Here is a 22,358-nt window from a genome sequence, read left to right as displayed (position 1 = left end):
TAATAGCTATCTACTGACAGGAAACCAAACCATTTTGAGGTTTTAAATAGTTTTGACTGCCCCACCCAAGAAATCGTTCCCTTGTTCCAAATCTATAGTTACTTGCATTAAAGAAACAATGTCATTGCATCTAAGCTGTAATGTTCTCTATGATTAATAATTCAAATGACAAATAAAACAACTGCCCAGGTTTCATTCCTGTCACTCCATGAGGCAAAACTAAATGTAATGTTTTTGAGGTATGATAAACATAAAAATCCAAAATGGGCTAAAGCAAGGAAAGACTAAGCCAATCAAACTGTTGTCCATTACAAAAATGAAAGCAGAAGTTTTGAAACTACTGTAGTGCATTCAGACAAATGCAAAACTCTTTTATTTAATTTCTATCATTTATTTATGTAAAAGAGAAGGCAAAGTTCCAAGTGGTTATACTTACATTTTCTTTCCAAGCTCCAGACCTATTTTGGAAACTGCCGACTGACACATCTGTTTCAACACCCAGCTTGCTTCTTTGTGTCCTTGAAGTTATGGACTTTGTTCCAATCTTCTAAAAAAAAAAGATATCAAGTGAAGAAGTGAGTATGGGCTCACAACATACATAATTATGCATTACTGCCAGAACAATGGTTCAAACATCCAAGGGCAACAATCACCATCAAAGTACTGCTCTCAGACATGCTTTCTTATCCTGCATCTGCACTCCACATTTCTGGCTCTGGACTCCAATGCCAGAGTTTCCAAAAATATGTGGCTTAGTTTCAGCCAAGCTTAATCCTAATAGTGTATGATCATCTGGGAGAGCCAAGCAACACCCTACTTTTACAGCTCTTTCTGCTATGATTTGGTGCAGTTTAAAGGTCCCAAATCCTAATTAAAATGCAGTGTAGTTTGTGTTGCATACATTGCAATAAATTCCAATGTGTCAAGAGAAGGTAGGTGGGTGAGCGGACAGTGTGCCAAGTAAGTGGGTGAGGGGGAGAATGGAAGTTGGGTGAAGGGGTAGGGTGGCAGGTGTTTGAGGTGGTTTAGGTGACAGGTGGGTGAAGGAGTAAGAAGGCAAGTATTTTGGTGAATGGGTAGAATGTGAAGTGGATGAGGATGAGTAAGGTGGAAGGTGGGCAAGGATGGTACAATGGGAAGTGAGTGAGGAGTAGGATGTCACATGGCTGAGGTGGTGGGGTGGAAGTTGGATGGGTTAGGAATTTCATGAGAATTTTATGGATCCCAGTTGGTGGGTTTGTTACCAGGGGTTGGAGAGGGGCATAAAAAAATTGGGTGGCCTCTGCTTTCACAGAATCCATTGCGTTGTGAAGGCTACATATAGGAAATTGCCCTTTATAACAGTCATAAAAGTATGCTGCATGTCTTACTATTTGGTGCAGTTTAACAAAGTCAACCTCATAATAAGCAGAGCCAAAAGTTTTTGGTCTTTAAAAGTGAGCAGTAATAATGCATTTGTCTCATGGTTTTCCAGTACTAGCTGGTCAAACTTAATAGATACATTTATATAGAAATATCTTTCTCTTCCATTTATGACTATCTTGTTATTTCTTTGAAGGAAAGAATTTATTTATTTGACTTACGCTGAACTGATTATCAGAATTTAAGTTACTGAAGGAACCATTTGTTCCATTGTCACAAGCTAGTTGTTTTGCAATACATACTTTCTCTGGAATATCCTGAAAGTAAGAAAGAATAATTAATCCTGATGTTATTTTAAGGAAATGCTCTATAGTCCATACTTAGTAGTTGGAGGTATAATTATATTTTTTGTCATTGAAAAGCCATAAAGCTTAGACAAATCCAAACTAAAGTACATCCTAACAATTATCATGCTACAGATACAATATTTTTCTGGCTTAGTTCTTTTAATGATGCGTGACTAAATTGTATCTATAATTAAATTTATCAGAAAAATAGTTGTATTTAGAACTTGTAAGATCTTTTAATTAATAAAGTGGAAGAGAACAAATGACAAGTGAATCAGTTGCTGCCTAATACACAAATGGGAAACCAAGGACAGGACAATAGCTTTTCTCTTCCACAAAAATTATTTGCTATCAAAAATTTTAATAGGTCTGCCAATTCAGATGTTCATTCACAAAAGATTCAAGCTATAAGAAGATTTTACCTACTTTCATTTCTATACAAGGCTGTTCTTGGTTGTACATTATCAGTGTTCCTTTGGAATTCTCAAAAGGTAAAATCTGAAAATGTTGCTGTGTCATAAATAAAATCAGACAAAAGCCAACTAGAAAAAAAAGCAAGGCAAAACAGAATTAGTCTTTGTCTAAGACTGCAATAGCAAACTTTACATAAAGTACTTATACAAATGTATGGGTCACTCATGATAACGTTAGGAAGTTGAAGGTGTGTACCATCCCTTTAAGATAGAGTGAATGCTGTTCTGAAATGAGAGATTACAGGCACCTGTGAATATGACTAGATGGCAGTCCCAGAGTGTACGTGAAAATTGAAAGCATGTAACATTTGGCTGTGAAATAGATACCTGAGTTTTGGTTGCTGTTTTGACAACAATTCAAATTTAACCAATCAGCTTAAACTATGCTCCAGTATACTAAAACCAATCAAGTTTGAATTTATTATTTTGCCAACATCAAACCAATGAGATGATCCAAAGTTGGTGGGGGCTATAAAATGCAGACCTTTTGAAAATTGGTCGGAGAACAACTGCCATTGAGACAGAGCTAACATCTTGCTCTCCAAGAAATTAGGAAACGCTCTATCAAAGGTACCTTTTCATATAGAGTCATGTAGTCATAGAGTCATATAGATGTACAGCATGGAAACAGACCCTTCAGCCCAATTCATCCATACCAACCAGATATCCCAACTCAATCTAGTCTCACCTGCCAGCACCTGGTCCATATCCCTCCAAACCCTTCTTATTCAATTACCCCCCTAAATGCCTTTTAAATGTTGCTATTGTACGAGCCTCCACCACTTCCTCTGGCAGTTCATTCCATACATATATCTCCTGCTGCAAGAAAATGTTGCCCCTTAGTTCTCTTTTATATCTTTCCTCTCTCACTCTAAACCTATGCCCTCTAGTTGTGGACTCCCCAGCCCCAGGGAAGAGACTTTGTCTATTTATCTATCCATGCCCCCGTTGAGTTTATAAATCTCTATAACGTCACCCCTCAACCTCCGACACTCCAGGGAAAACAGTCCCAGGCTATTCAACCTCTCCCTATAACTCAAATCGCCAACCCTGGCAATATCCTTGAAAATCTTTTCTGAACCTTTTCAAGTTTCACAACATTCTTCCGATAGGAAGGAGATCAGAATTGCTCGCAATATTCCAATGGTGGCCTAACCACTGCCGCAACATGACCTCCCAACTCCTGTACTCAGTACTCTGACCAGTAAAGGAAAGCATAACAAAAGCCTTCTTCACTATCCTATCTGCCTGCGAATCCACTTTCAAGGAGACCTGAACCTGCACTCCAATTCTCTTTGTTCAGCAAAACTCCCGAGGACCTTACCATTAAGTGTATTAGTCCTGCTAAGATTTGCTTTCCCAAAGTGCAGCACCTCACATTTATCTAAATTAAACTCCATCTGCCACTCCTCAGCCCATTGGCCCATTTGATCAAGATCCCGTTGTAATCTGAGGTAACCCTCTTCACTGTCCACTATACCTCCAGTTTTGGTGTTATCTGCAAACTTACTAAATATACCTCTTATGCTATATGAAACATATTCACAGTAAAAAGAAAGAAGACAATCCAGAGAGATCTTCAGCTGGAAAAAGAAAGACACAAAAGATGACAATGGCTGTGTGGTTTTGAAATTAAGTTGATGTAATTTTAATAAGTGCCTTATCGGAGCAGCATATTGTTATAGAGTTGGAGACAGGTAATAAGCAGTTAAGAGAAAGGAAGGCTTGGAGTTGTGAATAGTTCAATTTTCACTTTTTGAGTTAAAAAGTTGATGTTATTTTTTTTAAATAAATTGGGAGTTTTCTATCACTCTTACTTTAACAGATTATGAGGCAGAGTGAGCTTTTCTGGGTGTTTAGTTTAATTAACAGAGGGGTTGACCTCCACGCTGTAACAAAAAAACTATCTATGCAAGAGGACAATACATATAATTAAATATCCTCTTAAAGAAGCATTTTTGGTTTTTGCTACAAAAAAATTAACTAAATAATATTTATTTTTCTGATCATAATTTTGTGTGTTTTTTTCTGGAGGTAGGCCCTTAGCTGTGGTGTTGTCACCTGACTAGTAATCTAGAGACCAAAAGAGAAAATACTGGAAAATCTCAGCAGTTCTGGCAGCATCTGCAAGGAGAGAAAAGAGCTGACGTTTCGAGTCTAACTGACCTTTGTCAAAGCTAGTAATCTAGAGATATAAGTTAATACTCTGGGGAAGTGGATTCAATTGGCAGCTGTTAAAATGTAAATTAAAATAATAAAATCTGCAATTTAAAATCAGTTTGAGTGATGGTGGTCATGAAATCATTGTTGATTCTTATTGTTAACACCAATCTAATACGTTATTGTCCTTTAGGATAGAAATCTGCAATCTTACTTGGTCTGGCCTACACATGACACCAGATTCTCAGCAATGTGGTTGATTCTTAATAGCCATTTGAAGTAGTCTATCAAGCCACTTAGCTGAAGTGAAATGAAGCAAATATGCCAGCAATGCTTAGATCTCATTAAATAATTTAAAAAATATTGTCTGCTGATGCTTCTTCCTGAAATGTCTTACTTGGCTGTTTTGTCAGTGGTGGTTTGCCATTACTTTTCACTCTCAAGGGTAATATAAGGAAGGAGGTGTCAAGTCTACATTAGCTGGAATGGGAATCAAGCCCGTGTTGCTAGCCATCTCTCTAAATGAGGCAACAACCTTTATTATTCTAACAAATCCCTTAAATTACTACAACTTTTAAGACAGATTTCAGGAACAATTCTTCTTTGCAGTATCATTGATTACTGAAAAAAAATCAGCAAATGTAGTTCTAGGAAAATATCTACAATCTTTCAAGAGACATTTGAATGTTGTTTTAGAAGGTATCTATAGAAGGATCATCTTTGTGAAACCCCAATATGAACCTTTTCAAAATGTAAAAGAGTAAATTTTGCAAGCTCATTTTCTACATGGAAACTTGGTCAATGAGAATGTAGATAAAAGAATCAGTTTTAGAGATCAGTAAATTTTGCTAAATATACCTAAAACATTTTAAAGCATATAGCACTAAACTCAAAATTTCAACGGTTTAAATTATATCAGAAAAGTAAAGATTTTTTCTTTTTCAGTCAAGTTTTAAAATGAATTGCATAAAGTTGCGCTACTTTGCTTTTGTGTGGATGGTTGTATTACATGTGAGCTTATGCTTACTTACACAACAGCAGCAGTAATGCTCCAAAGAGAAGACCAATTGCAGATGCAGCTAAGGTAGCTAGAGGTGGACTTGACATAGGGCAGGTATTTCCATCTTGACAATGACAGATCCATAGATGCAACGTATTCTTTGTCGCTACACCTTGTCTATCTCTTATTAGCACAGGTATGGTATAGTTTCCAACAGGAATTTTCTTTGTTCTTTCAAGTTTAACAGAATAACCTGCCATAAAGTCACCAAATTGGATTAATGATTATATAAATTACAATAAATTCTCTGAATGTAACAAATTACTTACCATTACTAGTTGACCAAAATCAATTTCTCACTAAATTGCTGAAGTAAAAGGTATGTACTGCACCCATGTTAATAGACTTGGATTCACCACCTACCACTTTTTTGTTCTAATTTCCACTTTTCATTTATATTTTCTTCATTGTCTAGAAGTTCAAAGTGAAACGGGCCACCAAATGGATTCATATCATCATCTTTTGCTGTAAGAGTGATGTGCTGAATACCTCCATCGTCACACATTTCTTCATATGTAGAAACCAAATATGGCTCACTGTCATTAATATCACTCAACACAATATTTAAAGTACTACTTCCTGTTTGAGGGGGTATCCCTAAAGAAAAGAAAAATATGTGAACAACAAATTGTGTTTGCAATAAGTGTGCAGCTAATAGTCGGTCACATCTTTGACTCTTCATATTTTAACCAACAAGAATATAGCATCACCAACTGGAATGCAGAAAACTGTGAATGCTGAAAATTAAATATTGTGTCAGTATTCATCTGAATTTCCTCCTCATTCTTTTTAATATTAGACACAGGTCCTGGGAAATCTTCCCTCTTGGTCACATTCAAATTAAAGGAAAATGTACCAAGCAGGCATGTCTGACTAGAAGTAATGCTAAGGAAATCAATTTTCACGATTCTTTTATCCATGTATGAGGCATGGGCATCATCAGTTCAGCCAGCATTTGTTGCCTGTCACTAGTGACTTGAGGGGACAGCAGGGAGCTGCCTTCTTGAACGACTCCAGTCAATTTTGTGCAGGTTGACTCTCATTGCCCTTAGGGATGGAGTTCCAGGATTTTGACCCAGCAATACTGAAGGAACTGGATATATTTCCAAGTCAGGATAATGAGTGACTTGGAGAGGAACTTGCAGGTGATGATTTTCCCATGCATCTGCTGCCTTTGTCCTTTTAGATAGTAACGGTTGTGAATTTGAAAGGTGCTGTCTAAGGAGTCTTGGTGAAATTCTGCATTGAATTTATAGATAGTACACACTGCTGCTACTATATGTTAGTGGTGGAGGGAGTGAATGTTTGTGGATATAGTGCCAAACAAGCTGGCTGCTTTGCTTTAGATGATGTCTAGCTTGCTGAGTGATGTTGGAGCTGTACTCATCCAGGCAAGCGGGGGGTATTCTATCGTATTCCTGACTTAAGTTTTGTTGATGATGGAGAGACTTTGGGAAGTCTACAGCACATAGATTCGCATGGTTCAAATAAGCAGTTCACCACCACTTTTCTCAAAGACAACTTGGGGTAGGTTTAAATGCTGGCCCAGCCAGCATGCCAATGTCCTATGAATGAATTACAAAATGTCATGAAATGAGTAACTCACTGCAGAATTCCTACCTCCTGACCTGTTCTTGTATCCTTAGCATTTTTATGGTTTACATTGTTCAGTTCTGGTGAATGGTGACATTCAGAATATTGATAGCAATGCCATTGAATATCAAGGGGAAGCGGTTCAATTCTCTCTTGTTGGAGATGGTCACTCTTTAGAACTGATGTTACGTACCACTTGTCATCTCAAATCTGGATATTATCTAGGTCTTTCTGCATTTGGACACGGACTGCCTCGATATCTGAGAAGTTGTGAATTGTGCTCAACCTTCTGTAATCATCAATAAAACACTGCACTTCTGACCTTATGATGGAGGGAGGGTCATTGATGAAGCAGCTGAAGATTGTTGAGCCAAGGACATTACCCTGAGAAAATCCTTCTTGCTGAGATATTTGTATCATCGACAGTCACAGGTGAGGTGCCAGAAGACTGGAGGTTGGCTAACGTGGTGCCACTCTTTAAGAACGGTGGTAAGGACAAGACAGGGAACTATAGACCAGTGGGTCTGATGTCGGTGATGGGCGAGTTATTGAGGGGATCCTGAGGGACAGGATATACATATATTTGAAAAGGCAAGGACTGATTAGGGATAGTCAACATGGCTTTGTGCGTAGGAAATCATGTCTCAAAACTTGATTGAGCTTTTTGAAAAAGTAACAAAGAGGATTGATGAGGGCGGAGCGGTAGATGTGATCTGTATGGACTTCAGTAAGGCGTTTGACAAGGTTCCCCGTGTAAGACTGATTAGCAAGGTTAGATTGCACGGAATACAGGGAGAACTAGCCATTTAGATACAGATCTGGCTCAAAGGTAGCAGATCTGGTGGTGGAAGACTGGAGGCCTGTGACCAGTGAAATGCCACAAGGATCAGTGCTGGCTGCACTACTTTTTGTCATTTACATAAATGATTTGGATGCGAGCACAAGAGGTACAGTTAGTAAATTTGCAGAAGACACCAAAATTGGAGGAGTAGTGGACAGCGAAGAGAGTTACCTCAGATTACAAAACGATCTTGACCAGATGGGCAAATGGACAGAGAAGTGGCAGATGGAGTTTAATTCAGATAAATGTGAGGTGCTGCATTCTGAGAAAACAAATCTTAGCAGGACTAATACACTTAATGGTAAGGTCCTAAGAAGTGTTGCTGAACAAAGAGACCTTGGAATGCAGGTTCATAGCTCCTTGAAAAGTGGAGTCGCAGGTAGATAGGATAGTGAAGAAGGTGTTTGGTATGCTTTCCTTTATTGATCAGAGTATTGAGTACAGGAGTTGGGAGGTCATGTTGCGGCTGTACAGGACATTGGTTAGGCTACTGCTAGAATATTGCATGCAATTCTGGTCCCCTTCCTATCGGAAAGATGTTGTGAAACTTGAAAGGGTTCAGAAAAGATTTACAAAGATTTTGCGAGTGTTGGAGGATTTGAGCTACAGGGAGAGGCTGAACAGGCTGGGGCTGTTTTCCCTGGAATGTCGGAGGTTGAGGGGTCACCTTGTAGAAGTTTACAAAATTATGAGGGGCATGGATAGGGTAAATGGGCAAAGTCTTTTTCCTGGGGCTGGGGAGTCCAGAACTGGAGGGCATAGGTTGAGGGTGAGAGGGGAAAGACATAAAAGAGACCTACGGGGCAACTTTTTCACACAGAGGGTTGTTCGTGTATGGAATGTGCTGGCAGGTGGGACTAGATTGTGTTGGGATATCTGGTCGGCATGGACAGGTTGGACTGAAGGGTCTGTTGCCGTGCTGTACATCTCTATGACTCTATGCACTGAGATGACTGACTACCATCTATTACAACCATTTTCCTTTGTGCCAAGTATGACTTCAAACAGCCGAGAATTTTCCCCCAATACCTCTTGGCTCCAATTTTGTTTTGCCTTCTTGATACTACACTCAGGTCAATTGCAATCTTGATGTCAAGGGCACTCACTCTCACCTCACCTCTGGAATACAGCTGTTTTGTCCATGTTTGAATCAAGTCTGTAATGGGGGTAGGAGCTGAGTGGTCCTACCTGAGCATCACTGAGCAGGTTATTGCTGAACAGATGTTGCTTGATAGCACTGTTGATGACAACTTCCACCACTTTACTAATCATCGAGGGTAAACTGATGGGGTGGTAATTGGTCGGGTTGAATTTTTCCTGCTTTTAGTGAACAGGATATACCTGGTCAATTCTCCACATTGGCAGAAGAAAGCCAGTGTTGTGAACTGTATTGGAACAGCTTGGCTAGTGGTGTGGCAATTTCTGAAGCATATGTCTTTAGTATTATTCTGATTTGATTCCCGACAGTGTGGAAACAGGCCCTTCGGCCCAACCAGTCCGCACCAACCCTCCGAAGAGTAACCCACCCAGACCCATTTCCCTCTGACTGGTGCACCTAACACTATGGGCAATTTAGCATGGCCAATTCACCTGACCTGCACAGCTTTGGACTGTGGGAGGAAACCAGAACACCCGGAGGAAACCCACGCAGACACGGGGAGATTGTGCAAACTCCACACAGACAGTCACCCGAGGCAGGAATCAAAACCTGGGACCCTGGTGCTCTGAGGCAGCAGTGCTAAGCACTGAGCCACTGTGCCACCCATAATACTAGTGGAATACTGTCAGAAATATAGGCTTTACAGATCCAGTGCCTCCAAACATTTCTTGATTTTGCATGGATTGAATGAATTTGGTTGAAGAGTGATATATATGATGCTGGAGACCTGAGTTGGAAGCCAAGGTGGATTATTTGTTTGGTACTGCTGGTTGAATGTTGTTACAAATGCTTTGGTCTTATCTTTAGCATTGATAAGCTGGATTCCCCATTGTTCCCTGGCGCTGTGAGGCAGCAATGCTAACCACTGAGCCACCTGAAATGGGGTAATGAATATAGAGTCATAGAGTCATACAGATGTACAGCATGCAAATAAACCCTTCGGTCCAACTCATCCATGCTGACCAGATATCCTGAATTAATCTTGTCCCATTTGCAAGCATTTGGCCCCTATCCCTCTAAACACTTCCCATTCATATACTCATCAGGATGCCTTTTAAATGTTATAATTGTACCAGCTTCCACCACTGCCTCTGATATCTCACTCCATACACACACCACCCTTTGTGTGAAAAGCTTGCCTCTTAAATTTTTCCCCTGTTACAACACGGTGGTAAACCCTTCTGTTAATTAAAGTAAACACCCAGAAAGGCTCACCTCACCTTGCAATCTGTTAAAGTATGAGTGACAGAGAACTCCCAACTTCCACTTTTGAAAGAAAAAATATCAATGTATTGTTTAACTCTAAAAGTGAACATTAAACAACAACTATTTACAACTCTAGCCCTCATTTCTCCTAGTTGCTTGTTATCTGTCTCCAACTCTGTAACAATGTACTGTTCCAATAAATGCCTGATTAAAATTACATCCACTTAATTTTCAAAAATACACTGCAGCTGTCATCTCTGGTGTCTGTCTTCCTCAGCTATAGATCTTCCTGGGTCATCTTCGGTCTTTTGCTACAAAGATATTTAATATGAAAAGGTACCTTTGACAAAGAGTGTTTTGCTAGCAGCTTTCCTGATGATGGCAGTTGGTCACGCTCTCTGACTAACACTCAAAATGCCAGCTTTTTTATACCCCAAACATTGGATCATCTCATTGGTTTGATGTTTTCCAAAACAATAAATTCAAATTTGATTGGGTTTTAATATCTTGGGGCATAATTTAAACAGATTGATTAAATGTGAAATGTTGGAAAAACATAACAATAAAAACTCAGGTATTTGTTTCACAGCCAAATGTAACGTATTTTCAATTTTCCAGTACACTCTGAAACTACTGTCAGTCACATGACAGGTGCCTGCAAGTTCTCAGTGCAAAACAGCCTTCACTCTCTCTTAAAGTTACAGAACACGCCTTCAACTTCATAACACCCCTCTCACACTAAACGTATGCCCTCTAGTTTTAGACTTCCCCACACTGGGGAAAAGACCTTATCAATTTACCCTATCTATGTCCCTCATAATTTTGTAAAACCCCAAAAGGACACTTCTCAGCCTCCGATGCTCCAGGGAAAACTGCCCCATCCTATTCAGTATCTCCTAATAGCTCAAACCCTCCAACCCTGGCAACATCCTTGTAAATCTTTTCTGAATCCTTTCAAGTTTCGCAACATTCTTCCTGTAGCAGGGAGACCAGACTTGAACACCGTATTCCAAAAGTGGCCTAATCCCCCAATGTCCTGTACAGTTGCAACATAACCTCTCAACTCTTACACTCAATGCACTGACCAATAAAGGCAAGCATACCAAACACCTTCTTCACTATCCTGTCTGCCTGTGACTCCACTTTCAAGGAATTATGAACCTGCACTCCAATGTTTCTGTTCAGCAACATTTTCCAGAATCTTACCATTCAGTGTATAAGTCCTATTTTGCCTTACCAACATGCAGCACCTCATATTTATCTAAATTAAACTCCACCTGCCACTCCTCAGCCTATTAGCCCATCTGATCAAAGTCCCATTGTACTTTGAGGTAACCTTCTTCACTGTCCACTACAAAGTGACACAGTGTAAGTAAAGTGTCAACAACTAAATAGCAAGTGAAGGGAAGACCAGTGATCTAATTAATTGAGGCAGGGTGATAATTACAAAGAATTAAAAATAAGATGGTGCTGGAGACAAACCAAATGGCTGGAATAACATGATAGATATGAGTCACCACCTGACACTTTTGATTACCTGCAGAGACTTGTTATTCAGCCTGTTGACTCTTCACTTACACTATTTGTGCTATCTTTCCATCTCTCTGCCTATAAATTCTGTGCGTGTGTATTTCCCTTCACTTCACCTGATGGAGGAGCAGTGCTCCAAAAAGCTTGTGATTTCAAATACACCTGTTGAACTATAACTTGGTATCATGTGATGTCTGACTCATCTACTCCAGTTCAACACCAGCACCTCCACATCATGGCTTCCCAATCTGGCAAAGGCACACTCCAAACTGGCAAACTGATAACAATGGTGCAACATTAGCCCAAATTGGGCTTGACATACATAATTTGGCATCCCACTTCCGTACGCGAAGAGGCCAATACTTCTCAGGTGACAGGATTGTGTTGGAAAGCCAACCCATCGATACTCACTTCTAATTTTGTTGTGCCCTCACCTTTATACCTGTCAGAATGGAGCTAGAAAACCTCAGCTAATGTCATGTTGAAGTTTCATGTTTCCAGTATTAGATTACACTACTCAAGTTCCAAAACTGCAGAACTGTCCTATCCATGTCTACAGTATCATTAATATATTACTGATAGACTGGAAATACCTAACAATCCCAGTAAGTGATGATAGGGTTGTTGTCAACTTTGACTCAGTTGGCTGCAATACTATACATCATAAAAAACCACAACTTATATCCTCTTTATGCAGTTCAAGGTGATCATTTATGCAATCAATGTGGATCAGAATTCAGGAAATCTTCCAGGTGGTCCAGGCTCGCTAACCCTGTTGCCACTTTTCAATGAGGTAGCAATGCACTTGAACGTAAGAACGTAAGAACTAGGAGCAGGAGCAGGCCGTCCAGCCCTTTGAGCCTGTTCTCCCACTAATAAGATCATGGCTAATCTTTTCATGGACTCTGTTCCAATTACCCGCATTTTCACCATATCCTTTAATTCTTTTTATTTTTCAAAAAGGTATCTACCTTAGCTTTAAAAGTGATTACTGAAGTAGCGTCAACAACGTCCTTGGGCGTGGAATTCCACAGATTAACAACTCTCTGGGTGAACAAGTTCCTTTTCAGCTCAGTTCTGAACCTGCTTCCTTGAATCTTGAGGCCACGCCCTCTTGTCCTAGTCTCACCTACCAGTGGAAACACACTATCTATTTCTATTTTATCGATTCACTTCATAATTTTCTATGAGATTCCCCCCTCATTCTTCTGAATTTCACTAATATAATTCCAATCTACTCAGCCTCTCCTCATAAGCCAACACCCTCAACTCCAGAATCAATCTAGTGAACCTCCTCTGCATCCCCTACAGTGCCAGTACATCCTTTCTTAAGTAAGGATACCAAATCTGCACACAGTACTTCAGTTGTGGCCTCACCAGCACCTTGTACAGCTGTAACATTACCTCTCTGTTTTTACACTCAACCCCTTTAGCAACAAAATTCAAAATTCCATTTGCCTTTCTAATTACTTTGTTGTCCCTGCAGACCAACCATTTGCGATTCATGCACAAGGACACCCAGATCCCTCTGTAAATCAGCATGCTGCAACTTGTTACCATTCAAGTAATAATCAATTTTGCTGTTTCTCCTACTAAAATATATGACTTCACATTTTCTAATATTGCATTCCATCTGCCAGACCTTTGCTCACTCACTAAATGTATCTATGTTCCTCTGCAAAGTTTGGTAGTCATCTGTAAACTTTGCTCTGCCATTCACCTTCATCTCATCGGGCAAATTTTGACACTGTACATGTGATCCCCAACTCCAAATCATCTATATAAATTGTAAATAATTGTGGTCCCAACACCAATCCCTGAGGCACAGCACTAGTCACTGATTGCCAGCCAGAATAGCACTCATATGTCCCCACTGTTTGCTTCCTGTCAGTCAACCAATCCTATACTCATGCTAATACTCTACCCCTAATATCATGCATCCTTACCTTATGCAGCAGCCTCATGTGCGGCACCTTGTCAAAGGCTTTTTAGAAATCTAGGTACAACACATCCTCTGGGTCCCCATTGTCCACCTTACTTGAAATGTCTTCATAGAATTCCAAAAGATTTGTAAAGCATAACCTGCCTTTCATGAACCCATGCTGCACCTGTACAATACGACAACTTCTCTTGAGATGCCCTGCCATTGCTACTTGCTGGCTCCATCACTTTTTGATGTACATAATGTAAATGACTGATTGATTCAGCAGGTGTTCCTGGTCTTGATTTGGAGGGAAATAGTGGAAAAGTGAAATGTAATTATGGCCACGTTCACAGCATTGGGCAGGGACTTTTCTACAGCGAAATCTATCCACGGGCCAGGTTTAAAGACAAATATTGGTCCTGTTGAAATGTAGAGGTTTCTCCAGATGCACTCAGGAATTTATTCCTTGGTGTGAAATCTCTGGTCAAGAGTGAATAGAATGTCAGTGACAAGTGTCTCAGCTATAATCCCACTGCCTGTATTATCCCACTATAGAAACATTATTTTCTACATCTAAAACTAGAATCCACTAATAAATCCCCATGATTCCCTATGCTGACATAAAATGAGAAATACACATCATGACTCCAAGTGTCAAACATAATAGGAATGGAGAAAAAAAACCATTGCAATAAGTTAAATCTGAGCACTAAAAATGTTGTTATCTAATGGCAGATCTAAAAATAAAGAAAATAACCCACTGTTATGGATCAGACATAACCCTCTCAAAATATTCCAAAGATAATCTGGACCTTAACCTTTTCTTATTTGAGAGGTAAATATAAGGTATTTCATCCAGATGCAATTCAATAGGTCAAATTACTGGATTTAAAGCAAAACACGCTTTCTTCATTGACTATCGTTAATAAACAAAACAAAGGACAAAATTGGAATAATTTAACACTATTGGAAAACTTAACAGAATAATAGATACAGTAACTATTACTAATTAACTGTTCTAATATAGTAACATGAACTCATCCTTGGCAAAAGGCCTCTTCAGAAAACATTGTCTCACATGCAACTCCTGTAGCCAGCAGAGAATTCCCTACCTTTGGCTGTCACCAAGAGAGGGAAAAAATAGCTTTCACTTCTTCCAAACCCTAACAGTAAGTGCTGAAATCGAAACTAAAAACCCTGGTTTTGTGAGAGCTTGACCACGCCTATTCAGGCTGCTTCTATTGTTACAACTCAAAATAAACCCAAGGTCTCACAAGCTGTTTACTTTCTTATAGACTGCTCGAAACCTCTTGTTCAGAACTACTATTAAGGATAACCAATGTTGTTGAGAAAATAACACCGTGATAATATAAAAGTGATCTGATCCTTATTGCTTACATCTCACACATGATACACCTAGTAATATAAACTAATACAATTGTGGAAAGTTAAATGTAATGATGGCCATCTTCACAGAAATGGGCAGAGACTTTTCTGCAGTGAAAGATGAAAGACAGGATTAAATATTGTAACACATATTGCAGGACATTTGGTAATTACAGACTTACCATCATCAATGGCATGAACAATAACTTTATAAATGTTCTCTTTCACATAAGGAGATTCACGATCTAATTCATGGACAGTTGTAACGACACCAGTTTCCTCATTTACTGTAACCCAACCTTCTGGATCATATGCCTTGACAAACCTTTTCGACAAAAGTGTGAACAGAATGAATTCTTCAATACTGCAGCATTAAAATGCACTGATCATCAGACTTGATTTCCTTGACTATAAGGAAGAGTGAAATATTTTTTCTCCTGCAGTGAAATTTTATGTTATTCCTAAGACTGCAATTATTCATGGAAAATTGGAAGACATGAAAGCTTGAAAGACCATGTACTGAAGAATCAGCACATTTGTTTTGATTACTTTCTCAGAATTTTCAGCTATTTGAGTTAAGTCGTAAAGGTAATCTATGTTCCAATTGCCTCAAAATTGCAAGCAATCATTGCATGTGAATAGAATTCAATTTCTGACTAGATGAAAGTGAGGACTGCAGATGCTGGAAATCAGAGTCAGGATCAGAGTGGTGCTGGAAAAGCACAGCAGGTCAGGCAGCATCCGAGGAGCAGGAAAATCGATGTTTTGGGCAAAAGCCCTTCATCAGGCCAGCTCAGCACCAATCCTCATGACCTGTCCTACCCGCTAATCTTCCTTCCCACCTATCCGCTCCACCCTCCTCTCCGACCTACCACCTTTACCCCACCTCCATCCACCTATTGCACTCTTAGCTACCTTCTCCCCAGCCCCAACCCCCACCCATTTATCTCTCCACCCCGGAGGCTCCCAGCCTCATTCCTGATGAAGGGCTTTTGCCTGAAACGTCAATTTTCCTGCTCCTCGGAAGCTGCCTGACCTGCTGTGCTTTTCCAGCTCCACTCTAATACTGACTCTAATCTCCAGCATCTGCAGTCCTCACTTTCGCCTATGTCCCCTTGTCACTGACTAAGTGGAATAGCTGCTCCTTATGCTTTGCCCATGCCCCTTATAATCTTGTACACCTCAATCAGATCAGCCTTCAGTCTTCCCTGCTCCAATGAAAGCAACCCAAGCCTATCCAACTTTTCTTCATAATTTAATTTTTAAATCCCAGACAGCATCCTGCTGAATTTCCTCTGCACCCTCTCCAATGCAATCACATTCTTCCTGTAATGTGGCAACCAGAACTGCACACAGGACTCTTACTGTTGTGTCACCAAATTCTATAGAACTCTGACATGACTTACCTGCTTTTGTAATCTCTGCTTTGATTGATAAAGCAAATATTCCATATGCCTTTCTCACCTCCCTAATTAACATGTCCTTTGACCTTCAGAGATCCATCGGGGAGTCCAGAACTAGAGGGCATAGGTTTAGGGTGAGACGGGAAAGATATAAAAGAGACCTAAGGGGCAACATTTTTCACACAGAGGGTGGTACGTTTATGGAATGAGCTGCCAGAAGAAGTGGTGGAGGCTGGTACAATTGCAACATTTAACAGGCATTTGGATGGGAACATGAATAGAAAGCATTTGGAGGAATATGGGCTGGGTGCTGGCAGGTGGGACTAGATTGGGTTGGGATATCTGGTCGGCATGGACGGGTTGGACTGAAGGGTCTGTTTCCATGCTGTACATCTCTATGACTCTATGACAAACACTCCAAGGTCACTTTGTTCCACAGAACTCCCTATGATATGCCATTCATTGAAAACTTCATTGTCAATTTACTCTTTTCAAAGAGTACCACCTCACACTTTTCAAGGTTAAATTCCATCTGCTACTTATCTGCAAATTTGACCATCCTGTTGAAATATTCTTGCAGTCCACTCATTACTAATCCAATCCTGACACAATCATCAATGTCACTTAAATAAATGGTGATAAATAGGAGACCCAGCACTGATCCTGTGTTATGCCACTTGGCACTCGCTTCCAGTCAGTAAAGCAGTCTTCTGTCATCACCCTCTGTTTTCCATACCAGAGGCAATTTTGAATCCACTTTATCAAATTATCCAATGCCCCCATGTATTGCATTCTTGATGTATCTCTTATGTGGGATCTGGTCAAAGGCTTTGCTGAAATCCATATAAATGACATAAATCCATTACCCTCGTCAAACACAACTGGTCACCATCTCAAAAAATTCAGTCAAATTCTATCAAATTTGATGAAGCCATGCTGACTAACTCTGATAAATGCTTGCTTCAGCAAGTGGAGATAGATGCTCTCCTTCAGGATTTTCTTCAATAGTTTCCCTACTCACTGGTCTGTAGTTCTCTGGCTTATCTGTACAACCATTGTTAAATATCAGAACCACATTAGCTGTTCTCCAGTCCTCTGGATCATCCCCCCTGGGTAGAGAGGTATTAAAAATTTGAATCATTTCCCCTGCAATCTCCTCCCTTGTCTCTTAGGACACAATTCATCCAGTATCGGACATTTGTCCATTTTTAAGCCTGCTGGCACCTCCAATACCTTGTCCTTCCCTGTGTCAGTTTGCTCAAACATCTTCCAGTCTCTGCCCTTGGGTTCCATACTTTCACCCTCATTCTCTCGGGCGAACACAGATGTGAAGTATATTAATCCGATCACTCATTATCAACTCATACTATCTTCAACCTTAAGCTATTTTCACCAGCTCTGTCCTATGTCTTATTAGCTTAAAATGCTATCTGAAATGTTCGCTAACTTGACACTGTAATTACATGGCACCCAGGTGCCACACATTGATAGCTATCAGTATGGAACCCATGCATCCCCTGGGTCAAGGATCCAGATTGGGCTGAGCAATCCTCATTGTGTTGGCAGCAGAGGCCCATAACCAAGAACCCAGAGTCTGTTACAGAAACTCAGGAGCCCATTTCAGAGACACCAGCTGATGTCAAGCAGCAACTGGAGGGTCGGCAGAGGAGGGACAAGAAAGAGAGAGAAAGATGAACTCAATTATAATAAAACAATTCATTATATCCAGTGTTTTAATACGGCATTGGAGCTTGGCAATATTTTGTATATACCACATAAAAAAACACTTTTCACTGTATTTTTTATGTGTATGACAATAAATCTAAACCTAAATCTAAAAAATCTGAGGCACAACCATTCAGTTTGGAAAATAATGTCAGCTACAACTTATTTTGCCGAAGAGGAGAGTATTATGTTTATTCATCAATAAATAGTGGTTACATCATTTACTAAACAAAAATTAGAGATAAAATCTTATAGATTTTTAAATTTTGCTTCATTCTGGAAAGGGGTTATTCTCCATGGAAATTCTCTATAAAATTTAGATGAATACTTTCTGCACTTGTGCTCTCTTCCTTCTTGTCTTTGCTTCTTGTTATAATTGTTAATTCAAAGGTGAAATCAAAAATGCCAATGAAACTATACCCTTTAATTTTTAAAATATGAATTATATATTAATGTGAATTAGTAGGATTGGGTTCAAGAGGGATTGAGTGTATGAGCTGCAGAGTTATGCTGCAGCTCAAGAGAGCCCAGGTTAGACCACACTTGGAATATTGCGTTCAGTTCTGGTCGCCTCATTCCAGGAAAGATGTGGAAACTTTAGTGAGGGGACAGAAGAGATTTACCAGGATGCTGCCTGGACTGGACAGCATGTCTTATGAAGGCAGATTGAGAGAGGTAAGGCTTTTCTCATTGGAGCAAAGAAGGATGAGAGGCAACTTGAAAGAAGTGTGCAAGATATTGAGAGGCATAGATAGAGTGAATATTTGGAGACTTTTTCCAGGGCAGAAATGGCTATCACAAGGGGGCATATTTTAAGGTAATTGAAAGAAGGTTTAGGGGAGATGTCAGACGTCGGTTCTTTACACAGAGAGTGGTAGGTGTGTGGAATGCACTTCCAGCGGTGGTCATAGAGTCAGATACATTAGGGACATTTAAGTGACTCTTAGATAGGCACATAGATGATAGTAAATTGATGAGAATGCAGGTTAGTCTGATCTTAGAGGAGGATAAAAGGCCAGCACAACATCAGGGGATGAAGGGCCTGTACTGTGCTGTACTGTTCTATGTTCTATGTTCTAGTAGCATAGAATGTAAGTATTACTGACAAGGGATATTATGTGGATCTTGCTGCTGTTCCGGGGATTGCAAGCTTACTTAAATATTTATTATAGTTTTACTACAGTTATTGCAGTTATGATATTCCACTAATACAGGATTTTTATTCATTTTGTTTACATTTGGATAGGTACATGAATAGGAAATGTTTGGAGGGATATGGGCCAGGACTAGGCAGGTGGGACTAGTTTAGGTTGGAATTACGTTCAACATGGACTGAAGTGTTGTTTCCATGCTGTATGACTCTATGTCAAAGTTTTTTGGCTTACACTCCTCAGGACAATTCACAAAAATATCAAATAGCAGAGAAAACCAACACTCATGCATAAAAGGGCTGTGTTGAATGGTTGCCCAGTGAACTCTGATTGGTAAATTTTGCCATGGCGAATTCGCCAATTAGTGAGGATTGTTTTCCTAAAGCAATTTAAAACAATAAATTTTTATGAACTACTTTGATGTGTAGAAGGAATTGTGAGCCCCGTGGAGTTAGTGTGAAACTTGATTACCATGTATAATTAGGCCTCCATCAAATATTTTCAGCAATATGAATACTGCAGACAGCTCACTGATTTGGGGATAGAGTGGATCAAATGCAATAGATACATTCTTGTTTTTGCATTCTTATAAAACCGTTATTTACATTTACAACTGTAAAGCAGACAAAAAAAGATTCTTGCAAGCAAGGAAACGAAAAACTACTGACAGAATCAAATGAATTATGATGTCCTGAATTATGAAATCATGAATTATATAATCAAAGTTTTGCAATTTCCTCTGATTCATCTCCCCTCCCCTATCAAGGTAGAATGTATTAACAGACACAATGTTGAGCTGATTATATCTACCATTAAAACAGTAAGTACGTGCTACCCATGTCCAACATGATAGCTGGGTAAGACTACGCATGCAAAGAAACTTAGGATCTGATTTTACTCTCCCAAGGAAGAATAAGCAAATTTAATTCTGGTAAATGAAGTCAGACATTGCCTATTTGTCAAGCCAAAACAACACAAGCTCCTCCAAATTCACCAATTAAGAATGGTAAATTAAGTGTAGGCCTTAGAGACCTACAGCAATACAAAGATAAAGTCCATGTTTTCTGATCAAAGTGTGGGGAGGGAGGACATTTTGCTGCTGCAGGATGATGTCTCATGAAACTGGACAGAGTGCAGATAAAAAAAACTGTTCCCACTGACAGGCAGAAAGGTTGAGAATCAGAGGGCGCTGAATTAAAATGATTGCCAAAAAGAAGCAATGACAAAATGAAGAAAATTGCTTTTACATTGCGTTAGGATCTGCAATGTACTGATTTAGTATCTGATGAATGTAGATTGAGTCATTCATTTTAACAGAAAACTGGATTAAAATCTTAAGAGAATACATTATAGTGGTCTAATGACTACTATAAATCTACTGCCAATTGTCAGAAAAACTCATTTGGTTTACTAACGCAATTTAGGGAAGGTAACTGCCATCCTTACCTGGTCTGGCCTACATGTTACTCCAGACCCACAGAAAAGTGGTTGACTCTCAACTGCCCCCTGGGAATTAGGGATGGGCAATAAATGCTGCCGAGCCAGTGATGCCCTCATCCCGTTAAAGAATAAAGAAATTTACAGGGATAGATTGAAAAGGGGAAGTGTTGGATTTGGTGTGTTGTTCTTGCAGAAAGACAGAACAGATTTGATAGGCCAAATGGTTTCTTTTGCTTTATATTTTTTCTATGATTCTATGCATTCCATGAGTTTTTGAATTTCGGAGATGCTTGTGGAGCAATTTCATGAGCGAATAAGGTATTTTGTCTCCCTCAGCAAGTTGCAACATGATTGGTACATGGGTCTGCCAAGAAATGTTACAACATGTGAATGGGATCAATATATACATTAGCACCTTGCTGCAGGAAGAAATTGAATAGTCTCGCCAAGGCAAACAATGTAATATATTTCTTCACATTTCTTACTTAGTCTGTTGAACCCCATTGAACACACCTTAGTCACTGCATATTCATCCTTTCTTTCTCTACTTGCATGATTGTCAATATATTAACTGGGAAAACTTCATATCACCTTTCTTCAACTTATGAAGGCCGATACTCCATTCATAAATGTTTCTCCCATTTGGCTGCCTTTTTCTGGCAACATGTACTTGATGATAGGCTAGTTTATGTGCTGCAAGGAAAATGCCCTTGTTCAGAGCACACATTTAACGACTTCAAACTGTTTTGCAGGAGAAGGCAGCACACAAAGGAGGGAGACAACTAATACAGTTAATTGGACTCCCATTCTACAGTGACGTTTGGCAGAGACAGGGCACTCAGTTTTGTAGAAATCAGTATTTGGTGTGTTTGTTCCTATCTTCTCTGTTGCTGCTTGATTCTCAATCAACTCGTGAACAGAACAACCCCATGCAAACCGTTGAATTGGCAGTGACATCACAACTTAATTATTTCACCTTCTACCACTTTTTATGTCTGCTAGACAAACTAGATACTTAAAGTGAAAATTAAAGTCTAATACGTGATGCATCATTATTCATATTGACTATGCTGAGTACCAACACAGAAATTGTCACCCATATAATTTAGCATAATGACAATTCACTAAACATGGGTGTTAAGAAAGACCAAAGGAAGAACACAGCAGAAATCCAGTTCATATCCCATTGAACACAGCAGAGTTAGAAACACCATGACCCAATATTTAAATAAAAGGGTGAGTTCTGTTCTCAATTGTAATTTCTGAAAATATTGAGCTACCTATCAGAGAGCTTTCAAAACACATTGAATGATATGGTGGCAATTACTAGTGCAGGAATTTCTTACAAGTCATTGACTGAACTTGAACAGGCTAGAAGTATAATTAGATTGGAGCTACATTTGGTACAGTGTACTCAGGAAGTACACTCGTCTGCAGATCAGTGAAATATTGAACTGCATCGGAAAATCAAGAGCAGTTGTGTATTGTGTATGGAAAATATGTCAGCTCTCATGGTCGAACATTTCTGTACCTCTGCAATTTCCACAGGATGGTTAAAGATCATGGGCCTCAGGGAATGAAGGACTTGGGTATGCATA

At 39.5% G+C, this 22,358-nt stretch overlaps 1 protein-coding gene across 4 annotated transcripts in view; it reads right to left on the bottom strand.

The window, feature by feature from the left end:
* LOC122560073 (cadherin-like protein 26) overlaps positions 1 to 22,358 on the bottom strand; it is a 77,532-nt gene that overhangs the window by 17,536 nt on the left and 37,638 nt on the right. For 3 of the 4 annotated variants that reach the window (XM_043710283.1, XM_043710284.1, XM_043710286.1), the window contains 6 exons: positions 15,224 to 15,366; positions 5,766 to 5,999; positions 5,374 to 5,595; positions 2,136 to 2,251; positions 1,584 to 1,679; positions 437 to 547 (listed from right to left, as the gene is read on the bottom strand). In XM_043710283.1, coding sequence (XP_043566218.1) covers positions 437 to 547; positions 1,584 to 1,679; positions 2,136 to 2,251; positions 5,374 to 5,595; positions 5,766 to 5,999; positions 15,224 to 15,366 — 922 coding nt within the window. The remainder of the gene's footprint in view (positions 1 to 436; positions 548 to 1,583; positions 1,680 to 2,135; positions 2,252 to 5,373; positions 5,596 to 5,765; positions 6,000 to 15,223; positions 15,367 to 22,358) is intronic. The other variant, XM_043710285.1, reaches the window with a different exon arrangement.

The sequence above is a fragment of the Chiloscyllium plagiosum genome, chromosome 20 (genome assembly GCF_004010195.1).
Source record: "Chiloscyllium plagiosum isolate BGI_BamShark_2017 chromosome 20, ASM401019v2, whole genome shotgun sequence".
In the NCBI taxonomy this organism is placed as follows: domain Eukaryota; kingdom Metazoa; phylum Chordata; class Chondrichthyes; order Orectolobiformes; family Hemiscylliidae; genus Chiloscyllium; species Chiloscyllium plagiosum.
The sequence above is the reverse complement of the archived record's forward strand: the minus strand, read 5'-3'. Positions and strand labels throughout refer to the sequence as shown.